The sequence below is a fragment of the Rana temporaria genome, chromosome 6 (genome assembly GCF_905171775.1).
Source record: "Rana temporaria chromosome 6, aRanTem1.1, whole genome shotgun sequence".
Lineage (NCBI taxonomy): Eukaryota > Metazoa > Chordata > Amphibia > Anura > Ranidae > Rana > Rana temporaria.
In genome coordinates, this window is record NC_053494.1 from 108,857,676 (window position 1) to 108,882,665 (window position 24,990).

General features: G+C 42.9%; 1 protein-coding gene across 3 annotated transcripts in view; it reads right to left on the reverse strand.

Moving 5' to 3' along the window:
• The window catches only part of HIBCH (3-hydroxyisobutyryl-CoA hydrolase), a 225,646-nt gene that overhangs the window by 26,399 nt on the left and 174,257 nt on the right, over nt 1–24,990 (reverse strand). For all 3 annotated transcript variants that reach the window (XM_040357165.1, XM_040357163.1, XM_040357164.1), the window contains 2 exons: nt 5,340–5,459; nt 3,000–3,033 (listed from right to left, as the gene is read on the reverse strand). In XM_040357165.1, the coding sequence (XP_040213099.1) occupies nt 3,000–3,033; nt 5,340–5,459 (154 nt within the window). The remainder of the gene's footprint in view (nt 1–2,999; nt 3,034–5,339; nt 5,460–24,990) is intronic.

A 24,990-nucleotide genomic window follows, 5' to 3' on the forward strand; every position in this document is an offset into this window, starting at 1 on the left:
AACATATAACATGTTTCCAAAGGTGAACTTATCCTTTAAGATAATTACTAGTAAAGAACAAAGAAAATGAATGAGATGATGAACTAGGGCAGACAACAAATCCTATGATATTACTTTGCCTGTAAGCTTTCTTTGAGATACATTCAGACTTCAAACATGCTAAATTATGTATTAACACTGACAAGCTAATGGAACCAATAAGTATTTAATGCTAAAAGCAAAACAGAGAATCTACTGCTATTGTTTTCTTTACTTATGACATACTGAAACAAATTGGAACTCTGGTGATCATGATACAAACATATTGTAATATATACATACATCTAGATAACCTAAGCTGTATTTGAAAGGAATACACATAAGACATAACATTTTTTTCCCGTAAACTATACCATATATTTGTCCATCATGAAAAGACAAATGCAGCAAATACACTCCACAGCAAAATATTATGACCATTGCCAGGTAAAGTGCATAACATTGTGTATCCCGTTACCATGGCATCTAAAAGTGGGTGGGATATATTAGGCAGCAAGTGAACATGTTTTCCCTGAAGTTGAAGTGCCAAAACCAGAAAAAATGGGCAAGCATAAGGATTAGCGTGATTTGTTATTGACTAGACTGCAGTTCTTGGATGTTCCTAGTCTACAGTGGTCAGGACTTACCAAAAAGTGGTCCAAGGTAGGAAAAAACAGAAAACCTGTAAAAGGGTCATGGACAGCCAAGGTTCATTTAAGGACAGAAGGCTGGCCCATGTAGTCCAATCCAATAGAAGAGCTACTGTAGCTAAAATTGCTGAAAAAGTTAAAGCCAGTTTTGATAGAAATATGTGCGAATCTACAGTGCATCACAATTTTGATTTATTCGGTCTTGGTGGTGGTAGGTTCGTTGTAGGTCTCTTTTAGCAGGATGATGCCCCCTGCCACACTGCAAAAATGGTTCAAGAATGGTTTGAGGAACACGAGTTTGAGGTGTGGACTTGGCCTCCATATTCTCCAGATCTCAATCTGTGGGGTGTGCTGGAAAAACCAAGGCCGATCCATACATGCCCCACCTTGCAACTTACAGGATCTGCTACTAACTTATAATCTGCTACTGATGGCTTGGTTCCAGATCCGACAGCATTCCTTCAGATGTCTTTTGGAGTCCATGCCTTAACTGATCAGGGTTGATTTGGTGACAAAAGGGGACCTACTCAATATTAGATGGGTGGTCATAATTTTATTGCTGTTCGGTGTACATCTCTACACAAGGTACAAAAAAACAGAACACAACCCTACACTCTACACACACACTTTAAAACAACTCTGTTGCCTAACTAAAATGTCAAATAAAGACAAGACCCATAAATGAGAAAGTAAATACCGTATTTATCGGCGTATACCACGCACTTTTTTCCCCTTAAAATAAGGGGAAAATCGTGGGTGCGCGATATACGCCGATACCCGCTTCCCGCGCTCAGTTTGAATGCCTGCGCCGACATATACCGAGTGCAGTACACTCGGCTACATTCGGCCAGGCTCGGCTTCGCTCGTGCTCACGCATAAAAGTCACAGAGCATGAGCACGAGCGAAGCCGAGCCTGGCCAAATGTAGCCGAGTGTACTGCACTCGGTATATGTCGGCGGAGGCGTTCAAACTGAGCGCGGGAAGCGGCGATTCGACGGAAGACAGAGCGCGATAAGCCAGGAGTACACCACCGAAGCCGCAGACGGACGCCGGACCCGACGAGGCCGCCGATGGACGCCGCGCAAGACACCAAAACTGTAAGTACTTACTTACAGGAATTGCGGGTCCACATTAGGGGAGCGCGCAATACCCTGATAAATACGGTACCCACCCTTTACATCACAGCAGGCCACAGTAGGGATGTGGAGATTGGCAGGAGAAACCACTGAGCACTGCATGGGAACAGACTAGCACTCTCAAAAGTGTTATATCCTAAAGATACTTCGGGGGGCAGGTGTTTCGCTGCAGAGGCAGGTGATTCTTTACTTGATCATGTACAAGTACTTTATTTAATTTAACTTTATTTAACCACTTGGCGTCCGCGCTATAGCCGAATGACAGATACAGTGCGGACCTGAATTGCTAGGAGGCCGGCGCGTGGGGCACACGCTGTGATCACAAATTGAGGCTCGGGTGATCACAGATCCGAGTAAGGGGCCGATCCCAGGCCCCTTACCACGTGATCAACTGTCAGCCAATGACAGCTGATCACGTGATGTAAACAAAACCTCTGTAATCTTTTTTTTTTCTCCTCACGCTGACAGCGTTAAAAAAAAAAAACCTGATCACCGGCTCTTGTGTTAGGGACATCAGTTCCGAAGAGGAAGAGGCACATCCGCCTCATCAGTACCCCCCAGTGCAAAATCAGTGTCACCTACCAGTGCCAATCAGTGCCCATCATTGCCACCCAGTGCCCATCACTGCCAGCTATCAGTGCCACCTATAATGCCCTTCAGTGCCACCTCTCAGTGATCACCAGTGCCACCTATCAGTGCAGCCCATCTGTGCCCATCAGTGCCAATCATTGCAGCCCATCAGGGCAGCCTCACCATCAATGAAGGACAAAAATGACCTGTTTGCAAAATTTTATAACAAAATATAAAAAGGTTTTGTATTTTTTTTATTGGTTTTAAAAAAAAAAAAAAATTAACCAAAAATTTAAACCGCAGAGGTGATCAAATACCACCAAAAGAACGCTCTATTTGTGGGAAAAAAATGATTTCATTTGGGTACAGTGTTGAATGACCGCGCAATTGTCATTTAAAGAGTGAGAGCGCTGAAAGCTGAAAATTGGTCTGGGCAGGAGGGGGGTTTAAGTGCCCAGTAGGCAAGTGGTTAAGCGTCAGAGAATGAATTTCACTGTAAGAAATATTTATATTATACTTGCATCATGTAAAATGTATTAAAAACACATGGTCCCATTACAAAGAACGTTTGAAACAGTGATATAATATATAAACACATGTTCTCTACCTCGCAAAATTGCCTTACCTGCTCTTACACCTTCATAAAAATCATGTCCTCTCTGCAAAATAAAAATAAATAATTACATAAATAAATAAAAAGTTTTATAAATCTTACTTTTACCAGGCAGGTAAATGATGGCAAACCATAATCAAAGCATCACACAATTTGTCTGTTTCTGCCCCATACCATATATACGATCAAGTATGTTGTACCTTCTTTATACATGGCTCATCTGAGTTCTGCTTTATGTACTTTGCTAATTTGTCTATTCTAAATAAAAGAACTTACAAAAAAAATCTTGCTTTTCAAAAAAGTGCTATCTAACATGCCAATCTAGGGACACTGTTAGAATTGTTACTGTAAGAGAAAAGGAGAAACATTGAAAAGTCTTGGAACCTTTCAGTACAAGCAGAGCTGGAATTCCACCCCTGGAGTCTGTAGGCATGCAACCTTTGGAATCCAAAGCAACCCTTCCATTAGTTTCACCTCTTTAATACAGAACATTGGGGGTTATTTACGAAAGACAAATCCACTTTGCACTTCAAGTGCAAACTACAAGTGCAATTGCTTTAAATCTGAGGGGTAGATCTGAAATGAGGGGAAGCTCTGCTAATTTTATTTTTCAATCATGTTCAAGCTAAAATGCATTTTTTTATTTTCCTTGCATGTCCCCCTCGGATCTACAGCGACTGAACTTCCAAGCGCACTTTCAGTGCAATTTCAAGTGCACTTTGCACTTGTAGTGCAAAGTGGATTTGCCTTTAGTAAATAACCCCCATTGTTTTAATGGTTCTAACCTTGCTTAGAATACTGCAAAATGCGTTAACAAACTATGCGACAGTTGCATTTCTACTGATAATGGGGAAAAAATTTGGCCAATAACTCTACAGGGAAATGCCAACTCTGGCTACTGGCCTATTATGCCTAATAGTCAATCAGAGCCTGAAAACAAGCATATGTTCTTATATCCAGAAACTAGCTCTTTATTATTTTTTTAACCCAAAATATAATAGGGCTTATGCCGCATACACACCATCACTTTATGTGATGAAAAAAAACAAAATTTTTGGTGAAGTAAAAAACGACGTTTTTGAAACTTCAATTTTCAAAGACGAAGTTGCCTACACACCATCGTTTTTTCACAATGCTCTAGCAAAGCGGGGTTACGTTCACCACGTTTTTCCATTGAAGTTCGCTTCATAACTAGCTTCTGGGCATGCGCGGGTGTAAAAACGTTGTTTTAAACGTCGTTTTTTGCTACACACGGTCAATTTCTGTGAAGTAAAAAACGACGTTTTGAAAAACGACACATAAAATTGAAGCATGCTTCAATTTTTTTTGTCGTTTTTCACAAGACATAAAACAACGTTTTCCCCCACACACGGTCATTTAAAGTGACGTTTTTAAAAACGTCGTTTTTTTTCATCACATAAAGTGATGGTGTGTACGCGGCATTAGAGTGGTAAATAGATACTTATGTTAAATAAAAGATGTTAACTAATACTTCTGAAAGAGAATCTGCAGTTTGCATAGGGCAAATGTACATGACAGGTTCTCTTGAAACCTCTTCTCCCATACATGTAACCCACCATTGCCATGCTCCCCTGCAGCTCAGTACCTTTGAATAGCCAAGGATCTAAACCCAGGATAAGCTCAGATTTGCTAGTTGGGCAATGTCAGGGCTTTCACAGGGTTAATGACAAGCTCTCCTAGCCCATGTGACAGTGTTTAGGCCTGATGATTGGCTATTCTGTCAAGAAAGAATTGTAGAAGAAGATATGTTCTCCTATACCCAGTGGTGCCAGATATTTCCAAGGGTTTAGACAGAGGCATCAGAAGAGGGAAAGGGAAGAGAAGCACCAAGCAAACTCTTGGTGTAGTACAGTTTTAATTATACAGTAAATAGATAAAATACATTAAAATGTTTCACTCACAAAGGTATCAGAAATACAAGTGTGAGACCAGAGAAGGCTCTGTGCATAAGGATCCTGCCTATGGAGGCACTGTTCGTCCATGCCAATGCGGCGGCTCCAGTGAATGGAGGATGTCGGAGGACACTGGGGAGCGAGCTGTCAAAGCTGGGAACACAACCTGTCAATCTTGGGGGGGAATAGCCAATCAGCACAAGTTTTGGAGGCAAGCCACGCCTCCTTCCTCAACTGTGGAAGGAGGTGTGGCTTGCCTCCAAAATGCATTGAGAATATTGTTTGTTTCTTAGACAGAGGCCTGCAGCTGTAGGAGAGCACAGGGAAGGTGGGTATCCGAGGTTATGGGAAGCTTTATAGAGCACTGAGTTGGACACATTTTGTTTAATGAATACTATATGGCTGTAATGTTTAGATTTAAATGAAGAAAATGTCTTACCATACAAGCTTGACTTAGTCTGTACTCCATTGTTAGTACCTCTTGTAGTGTTAGTGAAGAGCCATTCTTAAGCTGTCTGAATGTCATTTTTAGGGATGTTGGAGACATTTTGGAAAGTGTCTGTAATAATAAATACAAATATAAAATTAAATACAGGATACAATAACATAAGTCAATGTAATTTAACCACTTGCTTACTGGGCACATATACCGCCCAGGTGAAATTTCAGCTTCCGGCACTGCGTCGCTTTAACTGACAATTGCGCGGTTGTGCGACGTGGCTCCCAAACAAAATTGATGTCCTTTTTTCCCCACAAATAGAGTTTTTTTTTGGTGGTAATTGATCACCTCTGCGTTTTTATTTTTTGCGCTATAAACAAAAAAAGAGCGACAATTTTGAAAAAAAAAAACAACAATATTTTTTACTTTTTGCTATAGTAAATATCCCCCAAACATATCTAAAAAAAATGTTTTTCCTCAGTTTAGGCCGATACGTATTCTTCTACCTATTTTTGCTAAAAAAAAAAAAAATCGCAAATAAGCGACTGGTTTGCGCAAAAGTTATAGCGCCTACAAAATAGGGGACATAATTTATTTATTTTTTATTAGTAATGACGGCGATCTGCGATTTTTATTGGGACTGCGACCTTATGGCGGACACTTTTGACACATTTTTGGGACCATTCACATTTATACAGCAATCAGTGCTATAAATATGCACTAATTACTGTATAAATGTGATTGGCAGGGAAGGGGTTAACACTAGGGGGCGAGGAAAGGGTTAAATGTGTACCCTGCATGGTGTTTCTAACTGTGGGGGGAGGTGACTGACTGGGGGAGGTGACCGATCTGTGTCCCTATGTACAAGGGAGCATCAGTCTCCTCTCTCCCTGACAGGACGTGGATCTGTGTGTTTACACACACAGATCCGCGTCCTTGTCTGTGTAACCGCCAATCGCGGGTGCCTGGCGGACATCGCGGCCGCCAGGCACGCGCATCGGCATCCCAGTGATGCGGCGGGGGCGCGCTTGCGTGCCCCCCAGTGGACGGAGGAGCCGAGGACGTCTAAAGACGTCCTCCCGGCAATTGAGAGCCACCTTGTGGCCGTCTTTAGGCAATAGGCTGGATCTCAAGTGGTTAAACCATAAAAAAATGCATTAGAGTTACACACAAAAGTCTATGCTATTGTCCTTGACAAAAACTGCAAGGTTTGCAACTACCATGCAGAGGAATGATAATCTGAGGTGGCTGTGCTATTATCTTCAGCACCCGTAAGCCAAGGGGACATGAAAACTGAAATTCTGAGTTTTGATATAGTGTTTGCCAACTTCTCAATTTGCTGGGAAGCCTGTCCTTAAAAAAATGTCTATAGATTGAAGTGGGTCATACACCATGTAGGCAAATTGAAAACAAAAGTATGTTAAACAAGGAACACCATTACAAAGATGTAAAATAACAATTACATTTTTCATTTTATAACAAAATATATAACCCATATGGGTTATTTGTGCATGCACTATGGCAGCCATAAGTTGTTGTGAGGGAGATGCACAGAAGTGCTGAGATTAATAAAGTATCAAATGTACTTAACTTTTAATTCACATGTGAGCATGTACGGAGCAGTGAAAGTCCTGGTCAGAAACCCCCTCAACTTTCATACATAGGAGGCTGATTAAGTTAATACTTACAAAGATTTTAGAACCACTTTAAATGTAATTTGAAAAGGTATGTACTGATGTTCGAATCATAAATAAAAAAGCAGAAGTTCTTTACCTTAATGCATTCTTAATGCATTTTTTTTAAGTCAGCAGCTACAAATACTGGAGCTGCTGACTTTTAAAATAAGGACACTTACCTGTCCAGGGTGCCCGCAATGTCGGCACCCAAAGTGGACCTGTTCCTTGGCTCTCGGGTGCTGCCGCCGCCACCTTCGATAAGGGAATCGGGAAGGGGAGCCTTGCGGCTTCATTTCCTGGTTCCCTACTGCGCATGTGCAAGTAGCTCTGCGCGATCCCACTGGTCACTGCTGTCTTCTGGGACCTGTGTGTCTCCCAGAAGACAGCGGGGGGATGGAGGAGACGCTGGACGTGGCGTAGATAGCCGCAGGTGGCTTGGCTACCAGTGCCTGGAAGTGGGAGCAAAATACCTGTATTAGACAGGTATCTGCTCCCCCCTCCCCCTGAAAGGTGCCAAATGTGACACCAGGGAGATTCCGAAAAGCAGAAGTTCCATTTTTGGGTGGAACTCCGCTTTAAGGTAAACAAATAAATCTGTATTTACTCCCTCCCTCCTCCAGGTTCTCCGGCTTCCTCCCACACTTCAAAGACATACTGGTAGGTTGATTGGCTCCACAGACTGGAAGTATGAAAGCAGAAGTGACATAGTCCAACTAGTTTCCTCACACTGACGTTTTCTGGAACGGCTCTCTTTATATACCCTGCATAGATTGTGTGCTAATTAACTGTATAAATGCCTGTTCTTATCACCTTTGCTAGCATTTATAGGGCTAATTACCAAAAAGCAATTTCCTTTTAGATATACCTACAGTATCTCACAAAAGTGAGTACACCCCTCACATTTTTGTAAATATTTTATTATATATTTTCATGTGACAACACTGTATAGTAGTGAGTGTACAGCTTGTATAACAGTGTAAATTTACCGTCCCCTCAAAGTAACTCAACACACAGCTATTAATGTCTAAACTGCTGGCAACAAACGTGAGTACACCCCTAAGTGAAAATGTCCAAATTGGGCCCAAAGTGTTAATCTTTTGTGTGGCCACCATTATTTTCCAGCACTGCCACAACCCTCTTGGGCATGGAGTTCACCAGAGCTTCACAGGTTGCCACTGGAGTCCTCTTGCACTCCTCCATGATGACATCAGGGAGCTGGTGGAGGTTAGAGACCTTGCAGTCCCCCACCCTCTGTTTGAGGATGCCTGCAGATTTTCAATAGGGTTTAGGTCTGGAGACATGCTTGACCAGTCCATCCCCTTTACCCTCAGCTTCTTTAGTAAGACAGTTGTCGTATTGGTCATTATCATGTTGGAATACTGCAATGCGGCCCAGTCTCAGAAGGGAGAAAATCATGCTCTGCTTCAGTATGTCACAGTACATATTGGTATTCATGGTTCCCTCAATGAACAGTAGCTCTCCAGTGCTGGCAGCACTCATGCAGCCCCAGACCGTGACACTCCCACCACCATGCTTGATTGTAGGCAAGATACACTTGTCTTTGTACAACTATCTGAACCAAATAAGTTTATCTTGGTCTCACCAGACCACAGGGCATGGTTCATAGTAATCAATGTCCTTAGTCTGTCCTTAGTCTGCTTCTCTTCAGTTTGCAGGCTTTCTTGTGCATCATCATTAGAAGAGGCTTCCTTCTGGAAAAAAAGCCATGCAGACCAATTTGATGCAGTGTTCAACGTATGGTCTGAGCACCGACAGGCTGACTTCATACCCCTTCAATCTCTGCAGCAATGCTGGTAGCACTCATACCTCTATTTCCCAAAGAAAACCTCTGGATATGACGCTGAGCACGTGTACTCAACTTCTTTGGTTGACCATGGTGAGGCCTGTTCTGAGTGGAACCTGTCCTGGTAAACCGCTGTATAGTGTTGGCCACTGTGTTGCAGCTCAGTATCAGGGTATTGGCAATCTTCTTATAGCCTAGGCCATCTTTATATAGAGCAAAAAAAATTTTTTCAGATCCTCAGAGTTCTTTGCCATGAGGTGCCATATTGAACTTCCAGTGGCCAGTATGAGAAAATGAGAAAGTGAGAGAGATAACACCAAATTTAACACCAAATTTAACACACCTCCTCCCCATTCACACCTGAGACACTAACAAGTCACATGACACCAGGGAGGGAAAATGGCTAATTAGGCCCAATTTGGACATCTTCACTTAGGGGTGTACTCACTTTTGTTATCAGTGGTCTAGACATTAATGGCTGTGTGTTAACTTATTTTGAATAGACAACTAATGTACACTGTTATACAAACTGTACACTCACTACTTTACATTGTAGTTAAGTGTAATTTCTTTAGTGTTGTCACATAAAAAGATATAATAAAATATTTACAGAAATTTGAGGGGTGTACTCACTTTTGTGAGATACTGTATCTCCATATACACCTTTTTTTCCTTGGGAAAGATAAGGCTGCTCTAACTGGTATATATTCCCTGGGCTCCGAAAAGTGTTCCTGACTGGTCACTGTTTGCTAAGTTAACAGCTGATTAATTAGCATTAGCCCGCACCTCCGCGATTGTTGTTCTTATATATTGTATCTTTTATTCTTGCAATCCTTGATAGAGGTTTCTAATTTACCTTTCCATACTTAGGCGTAAGTAGCCCATTTCTCCAGCTTGTATATGCAGCTGCCTCTGGCCACTACTTTAGCATTACTATACAGCTCCATACACCATCCAATTTGGTTGGATATATGATCTTTGTTTTTTTAGCAAGTAACGAGTATACGTGTTTGTTTTTATTTCTTATTTTAGTATTCATTTTTTTCTGTCTATAAATCCCCTGTGTCCTCACACAGATGTTTAGAGGCAGAAAAAAAAACCAATCACTTCACACATCCGGGAGAGGAGCATCTTGGAGGAGAAAATGTTAGACGCGTCTAAACGCTAGGTGCATTTAGTGCTTGACTGTTCACTTATTTCAATGGCCAGAATAAATGATTATTCTGCCCAATGGAATGAATGAGCACATAAACACATGACGCCAGGGGCGGACTGACAACTCATGGGGCCCCCAGGCAATAGAAGATTATGGGGCCCCCGGGCTTACAGATGGCCACCATGCCAGGAGGCAGTGCAGAGGCGGGGCAGCTAAAATCTCTGGATTTTCACATCAAAAGCATGTCGGTTTCGGACATATCAGGGACAGATGTAAAAAAAACACAGATTTTTACATACTGTCTCTGGTTTTACTGAGCCTGGCAACCCTGATGGGGCCCCCTAGTGGCATGGGGCCCTCAGGCAGTGCCCGGGTGCCTCAATGGTCAGTCCGCCCCTGCTTGACGCACTTCCAAAACACAGCTTTAGGCACGTACGTTGCTTTTTTCTCCCCTGGAGCAAAGGCATCTAAGTGAGGAAGAAAAAATTCTGCGTGCATGAGGCCTAAAGGTATTTCTGCAATATAATTTAAACCTAACTTTTAAAGTACTAAACTATTATGAGTCTATTGGTCTTGCAGCAAGTGAAATTCACTGATTAAACAAGCCTGTTAGATTGTCACAATATCTTCTTATTTTAATTGGCAAACCAAAAAAATATGTCATATTAAGAATTTACCTAAATTAGTTTGTGCTTTACCAGGGTTTCACTGCCTTTTGCATGGAGCAAGGCATAATATCCAGCTCATAAAAAGAGTGATTCGAATGTTTCAGTACGCACATCAGTACAAACATGCCCTTCATAGAGTGCTATATTTAGCTCAACCTCTCTCTACGGGCTGGAAACACGTACAAGCTGTTTGTTCCAGAGACATTGTTAAGGCTGCACTGCCATCTATTAAAACACCCATATGGTAAATGAAGGCCGTAGAAAAATTTGTTCTCTAAACACTCCTAGCAACAATTTTAATGTACCAGCAGACGAAAAAAATACACCACTTAGTGACATCAGTTAAGTATGTGTATTGCATAAAGTTCACATCTGCACAGCTCAATAAAACAGTTCGCAAAGAAATACCTATGAAAAGCTTAAACCCAGCCAGTGTTGCACAGTCACATGCTCTGTGATAACAGTACCAGTTTGACAATGTACTACATAATTTAGAGGAATACAAAGAATTTATCTTGGCACATTAACCACTTAACCCCCGGACCATTTTGCTGCCCAAAGACCAGAGCACTTTTTGCGATTCTGGACTGCGTCGCTTTAACTGACAATTGCGCGTTCGTGCGACGTGGCTCCCAAACAAAATTGGCGTCCTTTTCTTCCCATAAATAGAGCTTTCTTTTGGTGGTATTTGATCACCTCTGCGGGCTCTCGCCCAGGAGAGCCGACCTGCCGGTGGCTGGTCAGCTAGTAGTTAAGGGCCCTTTCACACTGGTGTGTTTTTGCCGCGTTTTCGCGGTAAAAATAGCGCTATTAAAATGCTCCCTATGCCCCTCTCCATTGAAATGAATTAAAACGCGGTAAAAACGCGGTCAAATCGCAGTGTTTTACCGCGCTTTAACGCTCCGTTTTTACCGCGTTTTTAATTCATTTCAATGGAGGGGGCATGGGGAGCGTTTTATGGGCGTTTTAATAACGCTATTTTTACCGCGAAAACGCGGCAAAAACGCACCAGTGTGAAAGGGCCCTTAGTAACCTGTTGCCACACAATAATATACCTTACAGTGGAGTTCCAGCCTGTATAAAACACAATTCAAAGTCAGCAGCTACAAATACTGTAGCTGCTAACTTTCAATATAAAGACACTTAGGCCCCATACTCACGACCAAACATGTTTGCTGAAACTGGCCCGCGGACCAGTTTCAGCATACATGTTTGGTCGTGTGTAGTTACGAGCGTACAGAATTTCACCGTACATTTGCCCGCCGGGCCGTTTTTCAGCAGACATTTATTTCCAAACTTGTTTTAAAACCGTCCGCTCAAATCCTGTCCGAACGTACATGTTTGGTGGTGAGTACACAAAACCAACGTACAAAAACCCCGCGCATGCTCAGACTAAATGAGGCCACGGGAGCGCTCGTTCAGGTAAAACTCACGTTTCTTTGGGATATGGCACATTCGTCAATAGAAAGATTAATTCTAGCAATAGAACACTGAAGCAAAACACACAATAACCAATGCTTGATGCCGTCGTTTTATTCATTCTTCTCTTGCTATAACTAATCAGTTATTTAGCTCATGTTATTTCAACTGAGTTGTTCCATACTGAAAAGTGACATTTGTTAGCTGTGATGTAGTAAGATTTTTGCAAACTTTTATTGGCCCGACGTATCATATTTTTAGTGGTCCTCCACATTTCAAATTTTTTGCTTTTAATGTTTAATGGTTATCTTTCCCACTTTCTTTAGGTGTTTATAGTTATGTCACCATTTAGAATATTTTAATAGGAAATAGTTTTGATTTAGCTTTTGTTTGTATATTTAACATGATTTTTTTGAAGGTTGTTTAAATTGTCTACCATGTTGGCACACCAAATGACCCCCCCCCCCCACATGAGTTAGTGAATAGTTTAGATTAAACATTTTATTTGTTTGTAATGTTTGATGCCTAAAATAATACCCACAGTATTACAAACAATAGGCACGTTTTTCAAATCAACAAAAAGGCTTTTATTTGAGCAAATTATAAAAAGGATCAAAAACAGAATGGCAGCACTTGAACAGCTAGCAACATACATGCAAACTTGCATTTCAAACATGGTGAAGGATAAACTAGCCAACCTCAGGAAGCACACAAAATAAAATCTGAAGCAGCAGCACATAACCAAAGGAACCCAAGCTGTGGTAGTCCAAACAAGATGCCATTTGTGGGGGATCAAATGGAAGGCAGGGCATCAACGTCTCCTCTTCCTTGCAACCTTCCTTCCAGGCTGCCTTCCAGCGGGTCTTCCCTGGGCCCTTGCAGGTGGGGATGATGTGGCAGCAGGAGTATGATGTTCAGCAAGCCGGGCCGGGTCACATAGCCCAGTGTCTGGGGTCAGCAGCTCCCTCTGCATCCACCAAAGGGCCTGGTTGATGATGCCCTTGGCCAATTGCCTCTGCTCCTCCGTGCCTTTATTGAGGTCATGTGCCACGGAGGCACTGTAGGCCTCAGTGGGGTTGAGGGGGGCCCTCATGATGGCACTCGCCTCCTGAATCATTTTCAGGCTGGCTTCCTCCACTGCCCCCAATTTCTTCTTACGGCCTGGTGGCCTAATATAAAGGGGAGGAGCCTGGCTGGTGGTGCTTGTCCTGGGGAGCTGCTGAACGCCACTGGGCCCGGCCTCCTCCTGGCTGCCACTGACCCCTTCGTCCTGGCTGACAGTGAGGAGAGGATCTGCCACCTCCTGGCTGGTCTCTTCTTCCTGTGTAAAAAAAAGGGACATGTTGTAATATATTTAGGAATATACTCACTCACATTTTCATGCTTGAATCTTATTTTTTGCCTTGAATTTAAACTTGAAAACAGACTCACCCTCTGACCCCTGCAGTTGTCATCCCTGACACCTATTTGTTTGCCCACGATTTTAGATTTTTACTTCCCAGCTTGTATTTTATTAACCAATATCAAGTCAAGAATCAAACAATAATTAAGATTATTACATAACTAGTTATGAAACTACTATACCTCATCATCGTAGAGGCGCAGATCTGCCTCTCTGTCAGCCAGGCCCTCTTCATCCGACTCTGCAGGGCTGTGGTGATCTGGGGAAGTCCCGCTGGGAGGTAGCGTGGAGGAAAGGTTGGGATTCAGACTTGACATTGATGCCCTGCCTTCCAGTTGATCCCGCAAAAATGACATCTGGTTGTAATACCACAGCTTGGGTTCCTTTGGTGGTCTTGCTGCTGCTCCAGATCTTAGCTGCTTTTGGTGAGCTTTGTACGCTCTCCTATATGTGCCCCTGAGGTTGGCAAGTTTATCCTTCACCATGTTGGCACTGCATTCTGGCACCCATGTCCTCATGTATGCTGCTAGCTGTTCAAGTGCTGCCGCTCGTACGTCCTTGTTATGATAATGGTCCTGCTTTGAATCCCACAGGATGGGCATTTCCCTGAATTTATCCAGCAAATGCTGGATAATGTCTTGGCTCTGCAGGAGATCCATTGGGAAATTAGGATTTACTCTTTTTTTTTCTAGATTGAAAAAATAAAAAGAAACCAAAAACACAATTAAAAAAAGCCTCAGCATTTACATTGATAGAATATGTTGTTTAAAAAGTAGTACCTATATAGAAATACAAACACAGTGTCTCTTGTTTAGAAAATGCTGGCCAGCTCTGCCCCATTGGTTGGTTTTAGATAACATTTTTTTTATACATGCCGCCCCTTTGGTTACATTGCAGGAAATAATATAAATCTACAACCATACACAATTATTACAAATGACAGCATTCATCAAGCCACTATTGCATGTGTAGATATCCTGCCCCTCAGCATTGATTACATGAAAGAAACTTCCTAATGACCTCTGTCCAACCAACACAGAACAATACTTGGCCTGATCTGAATACACCCTACATAATTGATAATGAGTCACAGCATTTTTGATCTCTCTATTTTGTGATGTCTACAAAAGCATTTGGGTATGAAAATCACATTCTGGTATCCAAGAGACATAATAGCTTAATAAAACTGTGCAACCAACAGACCAAACCCCCATCCCATTGCTCTACATTTTAGAGCCCGCTGCTGATCCCATGTTTAAATTTCTTACCTGCCTCTCTCACAATCCTCGTTTCTTCCGCTCGCTGAATTAACACGTAACCTACGTAATCACGTCAAGCGCCTTTTATACACTCCGCGTATGTATGAAACGCCGCCCTCGTCACCTTTGCCATGCCCCTAATCAATTGAAAAAGTAAATATGGCGTTAACTGTGTAGGTTCTGGAATCGCGCGAATATTCTCCGCGTAACGTACGTCAATACGTTGTTGGCATTCGCGACACTCCGCATATGCAATAATCCCCGCCCTCATCTCCGCCCCTGACGGGACATTTCCTCGTTTCCACGCCCCTAATCTCTGTGGGAAGGAAAGATGGCGATGTCACACGAGCGGGCACGGAGCTCTCATGGCGCAAGTGAAGGGACAGAGGCTGGACCGTCCCGATCCAGGCCTAAAAGATATAAAGCCACTAATATGGCGTTCGAAGAAATGGTGGAGTTGGTTTACATCATGAGGAGGAAGGATTATGATGGTGAATGTGGGCCCTACAAAACACCGAACCGTAGGAAGTCACACATAATGGACAAGGTGGCAAGGAGAATGAGGAGAATGTTTGGTGTCACCAGGTCAAAGGAGCAACTACGGAAGCGTTGGTCCGATTTAAAATTGAGGGAGCCACATCACATGAAGAAGATACTAAAAATTCTGCGTAAAAGTAAGTCCATATTATTTAAGGGGGGGGGGGAAATGTCTGCAATAATGTGTTGACATGTATTTTTTCACATCTGCCTCCTTGGCCTGCTTGTACTTTTGAACACGTGTAGATACTGTATTGTGTTTATGTCAAATAACAACCTTAAACAAATTTTGTGAAATAGTAAACACGCGTAATATGACATTGTTTAGCAAAAATGTGACGTTACTCCAGGAACAACACACCTGGACATGGCTGACTGGCCCCAAACTTGGTTTTCCAACATTGTTGACTAGCAAAATCACAGAAATTAAATTGAGTGAATGTGACAGGCAAACAAGATTCATTCTCCAAAATGCAAATAAAGCTGATGTTTTAACATCTTGAAATGCAAAGCACCTGTGTCTCAAAAATCTAAGTATATTTATTTGGAGGGTCGACGAGAATTAATGTTTTGGGGTGACATCCATTTGTGTCACTTCTTTGCAAAAAAGGGGCAGGATCAGAGCTTGGCCTAGAACTACGCCAAAAATGGAGGATTGCTGAAAGAATAAACAACCAAAAATCATCATAAATGTATCGTCTATGCAATGTGTGCGATTTATGATATCCAATATCTGTGTGCTGATGAGTATACCTTTTGTTTTTTATTATTTCTTATAGGGGAAAGAAGACGCCAGCAATTGGAGGAGGCAGAGAGGGCCAGACACCCGGAAAATCAAACACCTCCACATGTTGAGCAGGAGGAGGCTGGGGAAGGAAGAGAGGAGGATGTGGAAGGAGAAGAGGATGTGGAAGGAGAAGAGGATGTGGAAGGAGAAGAGGATGTGGAAGGAGAAGAGGAAGGAAGAAAGGAGGAAGGAAGAGAGGAGGAAGAAGTTATTTTGGACTTAGAATTTATATCAGATGAAGGGCAAGTGGCGGAAGAACAATTTGGCGCATTGCAAGAAGGTGGATTGATGGATGAAGGAGGAGTCGAAGATGATGGGGAGGTGGTGGAAGAAGGAGGAGTGATAGAAGATGATGGGGAGGTGGTGGAAGAAGGAGGAGTGATAGAAGATGAAGAAATTGGGGATGTGGAAATTATCAGGCCATCAGGTCAGTGTCACCCCTATATTAATAGGGCCAAACATATGCAGATAGGCTGGAAATTATTTACATATTTTGAATGCCAATTTGTTTCTTTTTAGGGGATCAAGATGGAGTAGCACATTTTTCACGTGCAAGTGCTTCTATCATTATACAGCAACTAATGGAGTGCAGCACGGAAATGGACATTATGCAGGAAAGGATGCTAGTCATGGAGCAGAATGTGCGAAATGTCATTTCAGAGTGTAGCACGGAAATGGAGAACATGCGACAAAGGATGCTAGTCATCAACCAAAATTACAAAAATATCATGGACATGATGGGCCGTGTCAAAGACTGAACCACAGAAGCCCATCCCCCGCCCATCCCCCGCCCACAAAACCCTTTTTAATTTTTGTACTTTATAATACGCCAAAATTTCTAAATGCACACACAGTGTGCCAATATGTGCTAGCTGCCATCACAGACTATCTATTGTCTGTGCTTTGTGGGTACAAACCCCTCCTCGATCCTCAAGTAGTTGAGAGGAAGGGTTTGCTCCCACAAAACACAGACATTGATCACCCATGATGTCAGATAGCACATGTGGCCATTTGTCTGTTTAACCAATGACATTTGGCGAGTTTGCACTGAATGTGTGCATTTAGAAATTTTGGCGTGTTCCAGTGTGAAAGCACACCATCCATGACTGACTGCTGTTATTTTTTTTAATTTTTGTTTGGTGTTGATCTTTTTTGGTTTGTAAATGTTTCCAGTTTCAGATCACAAAACGAACAATAAATCTCACCTAAAGAAAGAAGTTAACTAATTTTGGTAAAAAAATCAAAAATTTTTGTGTTGTGTTAAAATCTTGTTGAAAAAATTAGACACAAACAAATGACAAGCCCAAAAATTCTTGCGTATAGTTTCAGTGAAATTATTCTTACATTGTGTTTCGATCATTATTATTGATAATCACTGTCAATAAAGACAAAAAAAAAAATAATTAAAAGCCAATATTTTGTCTCAAGAATTTGCAGGAAATGTTTTCTGCCTAAAAATACACATTTCTTGTTAAAAAATGAATAAAGTAAAAAAAAAAATATGAGACATCAAAAGCAGAAAAATGAGTGGCTTCTTATTTCTAGACTGAATACCCAGTTTGTAGATGAGTGAATAATGTGCAAATGTGGTTAGTTAATACATCTGAGTAAGTAAATTTGGCACTAGAAGTGCACGATTTTTGGAGATAACCTGGAAGACAGAAAAATAGAGAAAAAGCAGTAATGACAAACAACTGTATAAAGTCCAATGGTCTAATTATTTATTAGTTGTGAGAATATTCCTTTCTTTGGGGGCCGAATTAGAAAGAAATATGATCTGGCATAGCAATGGCCCCCCGACCCATGAAGTACTCAACATATTTGTCGCGTACCTCACGAGCAGATTGGGGGGCCAAGCCAGCGCGACCAGTGTCCAGGCCAGGAATGTTCTCTGAGGGTAGTCCTGCCTCAGAGCCCATGGAGGCTAGGTACGTCTGGGAGTGCCTGCGTAGAAAATTGTGCAAAATGCAGCAGGCAAATATAACGGTGTTCAATTTATATTCCGCCAAATGTATCGATGTCAGGAACAGGCGGAACCGGTTGCTGAGGATCCCAAAGGCATTCTCGACTACCCTCCGAGCCCTGGACAACCGAAAATTAAACACACTCCTTTCTAAGGTGAGGGTCCTCTGGGGAAAAGGCCGCATTAGGTGAGGTCCAAGGCCGAAAGCCTCGTCCGCTAGGAACACAAACGGAAGTCCTTCCACATTATCTTCATCTGGTGGCAATGCCAGACCACCAGTTTGGAGACGATCATAGAAATCAGTCCGTGCGAACACTCCCCCATCTGACATCCGGCCGTTCTTCCCCACGTCCACATATAGAAACTCATACTGTGCCGACACCACCGCCATCAACACGATACTATGATAACCCTTGTAGTTATAATAGAAGGACCCCGAGTGGGGTGGGGGCACAATGCGGACGTGTTTCCCATCTATTGCTCCACCGCAGTTAGGAAAATCCCACCGCTCGGCAAATTGGGAAGCCACAGACTGCCATTCCTGTGGTGTGGAGGGTAGCTGTGGGGACAAACAAAAAAAGAGATTTAGTACTTTGGCACATAAACATTGCAAACATAATCCTACAAGCATCCTTGTGCAACTTTACATTTTTAAAATAGCATTTGCAAATTATGAAGGGAGAATTTCGGGGCACAAATATATAGGCCCACTTAATTAATAAGAGACTCCACAGCCCTCTGATGGGGACAAAAACACTTTGAAGGGGGGGTGGGGGGTGTTAAAACTGTTTTTAGAAAATAAAAAAAAAAAGTGGCATGGTGGGGGTTGGCCCGAAGATAGCATGCTGGACAGGTTAATATTGGGTCAGATCAAAATATGCAGGTAGGCCAAAATAAAAAGAACATGTAAAAGCTGATATCAACATGCATAGTGAGAAAAGGGAACGTTAGTTAAACACACAGCATATCTGGGAAATAAAATAAAAAGTTAGTTTGCCACATTATTAAAGACACATTGTGAGGTTAAAATGAGGAAACTTACCTTCATATACTCCTCGTGCATAACTTTAATGATGGCAGCACACGTGTCCGGTATGATGACCCCAAGCGCCTGCGGAGAGATGCCTGTCGAGAACTTGAGGTCCTGCAGGCTCCTCCCAGTCGCCAGGTACCGCAACGTGGCAATAAGCCTCTGCTCGGCCGTGATGGCTTGGCGCATCACAGTGTCCTGCCTCGTGATATAGGGGGACAGAAGATCCAGCAGACTGTTGAATACGGGGTCCGTCATGCGGAGAAAATTCCTATAGTCATTAGGATTATTCTCCTGGATTTCCCTAAGCAGAGGCATATGTGAGAACTGGTCACGCTGGCGCAACCAATTCTTGGTCCAGAAACGCCTCCGCCCCCTGTTTCTGGCCAAAGTACTGGAATAATGAACATATCCAGCAGCCATCCCATAAACAGCACCAACTCGCGAAAATTGACGCTGCTGCTCCATCATGGCTTCAAACCGGCCGGCTGGTCAGTCAAGAACACACTCCAACAGAAAGCACAATCAAATCCAGCGGTACCTGCAAAGAACGCACGACACACAGATACGAACGCACAGTACGAATCTGCTAAGCAGAACGAACTGCACGCCTGTACCCGAATGCCAACTACGTACCCACAAGCACACGCACTGAACGAGAAAATACTACCTGCTAAAGCCTGGAGACCGAGAAGCGCGAATCAGCTCTAACCAAACCTTCACTAACACGAGCAAAGCCGTAACTAGCAAAAGCGGAACAGAGGGCGTCGCCATTGACTTTGGCCTTTCCCTTTATAGTGACGTCAAACGTGGATTACGTGCACGCGTTCAGGTCCGCAGGGAAATATCGTCCGCTGGTGTGTACAAGCCAGCGGGCCAAATGAAAAAACAGCCTTGTACGCCGGAAACAGCCCGTCGGACATTTCGAACGGACATGTTTGCTCGTGAGTACTCGGCCTTACCTGTCCAGGGTTCCCGCAATATCGGCACCCAAAGATGTTTTGTCCATCAGTTTTGGGTGCAGGCATCGGCATTGCAACTAAGGGAAACCGGCAGCGAAGCCTTCAGGTGCTTGCTGAGTGGTCCCGTCCTCTTCTGGGACACACAGTTCCCAGAAAGCAGCGGGGGAAGAAGGAGGGCTCAAAAACCACTCATGAAAATTACATTCCTTGCCACGGCGGGGTACATAGGAAGTGAGAATAACAATAGAAATCAAGGTAAAAAAAAAACAAAAAAAAAAAACATTGCCAATACATTTTTAAGATGCATTAATTGAAAAGATGGTGCAAAGTCTTATGTGTGGGTGAAACTCCGCTTTAATAGACTGTGGGGTAGATCCACAGAGCGAGTACGCCGGTGTATCTACTGATACGCCCGCATACTTTCAAATTTCCCACGTCGTATCGTTGTTTTAAATCCTCAAAACAAGATACGACGGCTTCTGGGTTAGATGCGACAGGTGTACGTCTTCGTACGCCTTCGGATCTAAGATGCAATACTTCGGCGTCCGCTGGGTGGCGTTCACGTCGTTTTCCGCGTCGGGTATGCAAATTAGCTATTTCCGACCATCCACGAACGTACGAGTGGCCGGCGCATTTTTTTTTCGGCGTCTGTAGTCGGCTTTTTCCGGCGTATAGTTAAAGCTGGTATTTCGTCGCGTATAGTTAGATTTGCCATGTTAAGTATGGCCGTCGTTCCCGCGCTTAATTTGAATTTTTTTTTTTTTTGGCGTAAGTCGTCTGTGAATCGTAATGTACGTAAGTCACGTCTATGTTACGTCATTTAGCGCAAAGCACGTCGGGAAATTTAGGGACGGCGCATGCGCAGTTCATTCGGCGCGGGGACGCCCCCTAATCGCCGATTTGAATTCCGTGCCGTTACGCTGCTTGAGATACACTACGCCGCTGTAACTTACGGCGCAAATTCTTTGGGGATTCGAACCAGCAAAAAGTAAGTTACAGCGGCGTAGCGTATCTCACATACGATGCGCCGATGTATTTGTATGTGGATCTACCCCTGTATATCTAAATACATCTTGTAAACAACAACTATAAAAAAAACACAGCCTGACTGCCATATTTAAAGATATGGATTACTATCTATATTAAGTATTTGGGTATTTTAAACCCCCCCCCCCCCCCCCCAGCATAAAACAATAACTTTTTTTGGTCAAATGCAAAATTTTAACCAGTCAATTTGTCAACATGCAATTAACACTCCAGCATGAGTGAATTCTGAAATCTATTTTACATTAACCATCACATAAAATGCTCTTAGGAAATGTTTGCTGAAAAGTTCTTTACCGTTTCTCTCCCCAGTGCAAAATACATTAGAATGAATTAAAACTGAGCAGCATGCTACCATTTAAAGCTAGTCTGGAGTGTGGTTCAAAACTTTAACAAAGCAATAGATTATTAAAGCCAGAGCTGCTTTGTACTAAGGAAGGCAGGGCAGCTCCGAGTGACTAGCTAATTGGTCACTAGCTAACCGGTTGATCGCTCTAATCATAATCACAGGCAAATGGAAAAGGGGGTTTCCGTAGAATTGTCCATAGTTCCATGAATACCCATGATTGCTAGTATTTGTACTTGTGTATAAAGGAATGTAGCAATGTCCATATGTATGCTGCATCTATTCAGATACCTAATTAGGCTGCTCTTTGTAGATAGGAAGTCTTTTTTATTTTTTTGAGGGGGTTGCTTGAAAAATAGGATTTTTGTACTCACCGTAAAATCCTTTTCTGTGTTGTCCATGGACGGACACAGCTTCCTTAAATGTTGACTTGTGGGTTATGTTCCGACTATTAGGAGAGGAGTCCTCTCCTATTAGACGGAACATAACCCATTTGGCAAGACTTGAGAAGGCTGTGTCCGTCCATGGACGAAAAGAGAAATTGTCTTTTTATTTTTGCATTTCTTTTCAGGAAACATGTCTGTTCTTTATATAGTTACAATTTAAAGCCCAGTCTAAAAACATTATTGGTCAACAAAAGATAGAGCCGAAAAATCAAAAGTCAATACGAAGATCTTTATTGCTACATCATATAAAGTTAAAAAGAGCTAATGCATTGCTACATATATAGGTAGATTCAGAGAGATTGCCGCAACTTTGCGGCGGCGTAGCTTAGCGTGTTTAGGCTACGCCGCCGTAAGTTAGCGAGGCAAGTACTTGATTCTCAAAGTACTTGCCTGCTAAGTTACGGCGGCGTAGCCTAAAGCGGGCGGGCGTAAGGGCGCCTAATTCAAATTTGTCTGAGGGGGCGTGTTTTATGGTAATGAGGCTTGACCCGACGTGGTTGACGTTTTTTTAGAACTGCACATGTGCCGGGCGCCTACATTTCCCAGTGTGCATTGCGGCTAAGTCTGCCGCACGGGCCTATTGATTTCGACGTGGACGTAAACAACGTAAATCCCTATTCACGGATGACTTACGCAAACGACGTAAAATTTTTGAATTTCGAAGCGGGAACGGCGGCCATACTTTAACATTGTCTACGCCACCTATGGGGCAGCTTTAACTTTAGGCGGCCTATCTCTTACGTAAACAGCGTAAATGTACTGCGGCGGCCGGGCGTACGTTCGTGAATAGGCGTATCTACTGATTTACATATTCTACGACGACCGCAATGGAAGCGCCACCTAGCGGCCAGCCGAAATATTGCAACCTAAGATAGGACGGTGCAAGCCGTCGTATCTTAGATATGTTTAAGCGTATCTCTGTTTGAGAATACACTTAAACATAGGTCGGCACAGATTCTGAGTTAGGTCGGCGTATCTACTGATACGCCGGCCTAACTCTACCAGAATCTACCTAATAGTCTATATGCCAAAATACATTAGCTCTTTTTTAACTATCATTTTTAACTTCAGATGGACTTTGGAGTTGCCAGCTCTATCTTTTGTTGACTGCAACATGAAACAACCAGAGGCCATTCGAGCCAGAGCACCCAACTTTGGATTCCATTTCTGACTTGTTTCCCTGCTCTGAGCGCTGCACCTGTCCCTGTTTTTTTCTAAAAACATTATTACATGTGTTAGCCAGTAAAAGTACCACTTTAGGCTCCACCTATCTGTCAATTCTTTGTCTAATAAATGAGTGTCAATGGCCATTAAAGACACTCTCATTAACAGGGTACAGGCAGGCTACAAGGACATAGCCAAGATATCATCAAAAGTCAAGCCCTAATAAAAAAAAAGAAACCATCATCAGAGTACCAGGTACTACCAGAATCAATTTGGCACATGTTCTTGGGCAGTGCTTTTAGTTTGTATCTGACAAGCTTATTGTATATGATTATGCTGTTGTTACATGTTTTATTATATTGAACTTCTTGAAAAAAAAAAAAAACAGTGAGAAATCTGAGTAATCAAAATCAATAAATGAAAATAAATGCCAAATATAAAACCTGTGTTTTTTGTGCTGCTGAATGCAGCTCTGTTGCTGAAAGATGCCCCCCCCCCCCCCACAAAGTCCACTGGGAAACAAACACTTCCAGGGGTGTCAGTCTCCCGAGTCCCTCCTGCTAACCTTTACATTACTACTGTATCCTGTGTAAAGGGTGGAGGTCAGCAGGAGAATCCAGTGACTGCTGCAGGGGATCGTTACCCCTGGATCTGTCCATTCCCAGTGGATTTCAGGGAAACCTTTAGCAGCACTGGCAGCAGGACAGGTAAGTATGTATGTTCTTATTTTACAGGTATGTCTTTTCTTGCAACATTTAATACAGCGAAAGGGTTGCTTTATTTGCTGGTTTACATCTCTGCTCTTTAGACACATTTTAAACTTGATTGGTTGAACAAAAAATAATGAATAATGTTTGGGCTGCCCTAGACATTAATATTTTAGAGTTTGCAACAGTTAACAACTGTTTACAACTGGGCAAGACGAAAAGGTAAAGCTAAATTTCAGATTTAATACTGAGGCAGTTTGTTCAGGAAGAGTGGGACAAATTCTCAGTTGGGAGGTGTAGAAGTCACACTATAGCCTACATAAAGTGATTGATTGCCATTATTGAATAAGTAGTGTCCTTCGCGCTACTGGGAGTAATAAATGTCACAAAAATAAAACAATAGTGAAATTGCAGCAAAAACTAGTGGTGATTACAATGCACACAGACTGGGATATATAAATTATAAATTCTCGCGCAAAATCTAAAACACACTGGCCCAGATTCAAGTAGAATCGCGCAATATTTGCGTGGGCAAAGAGCAAATTTTTTTCTCTGCGCCCACGCAAATATTGCGCTTTGCCCGCGATTCACGGAGCAGTTGCTCCGTAAATTGCGCGGGCAATATGCTAAGCAGCCGGGCGCAAGGCTGCCTAATGTAAATGATCCCGCCGGGGGCGGGAATCATTTAAATTAGGCGCGCTCCCGCGCCGAGCGAACAGCGCATGCTCCGTCGGGAAACTTTCCCGACGTGCATTGCGGCAAATGACGTCGCAAGGACGTCATTTGCTTGTAAGTGAACGTGAATGGCGTCCAGCGCCATTCACGGTTCACTTACGTAAACGACGTTAAATTTGAACGTCGCGAGCGGGAGGCGCAGCTATACTTTAGCATTGGCTGCGCCTGCTATAGCAGGAGCAACCTTATGCTAAAGGCGCCGTACGGAAACTCCGTACCTTGCGTGAGAAGGGCCCGCGCAACTTTTGTGAATCGGTGGTAGTATGCAATTTGCATACTACACGCCGATCACAAAGGCCGCGCCCCCTAGCGGCCAACGCAAGAATGCAGCCTGGGATGTGAAGGCATAAGGAGGCTTATGTTTGTCACATCCTAGGCTGCATTCGGTGTAACGAGGTTCCTGAATCAGGAGCACTCGTTACACCGGAGCAAGTAAGCACTTGCGCCGCGCAACCAAGTGCTTCTTGAATCTGGGCCTCTAAATGTGTCAGAAGTGAAAAAATGTATTAAATATATATATAATCATATAATATTATTAATAGTAAT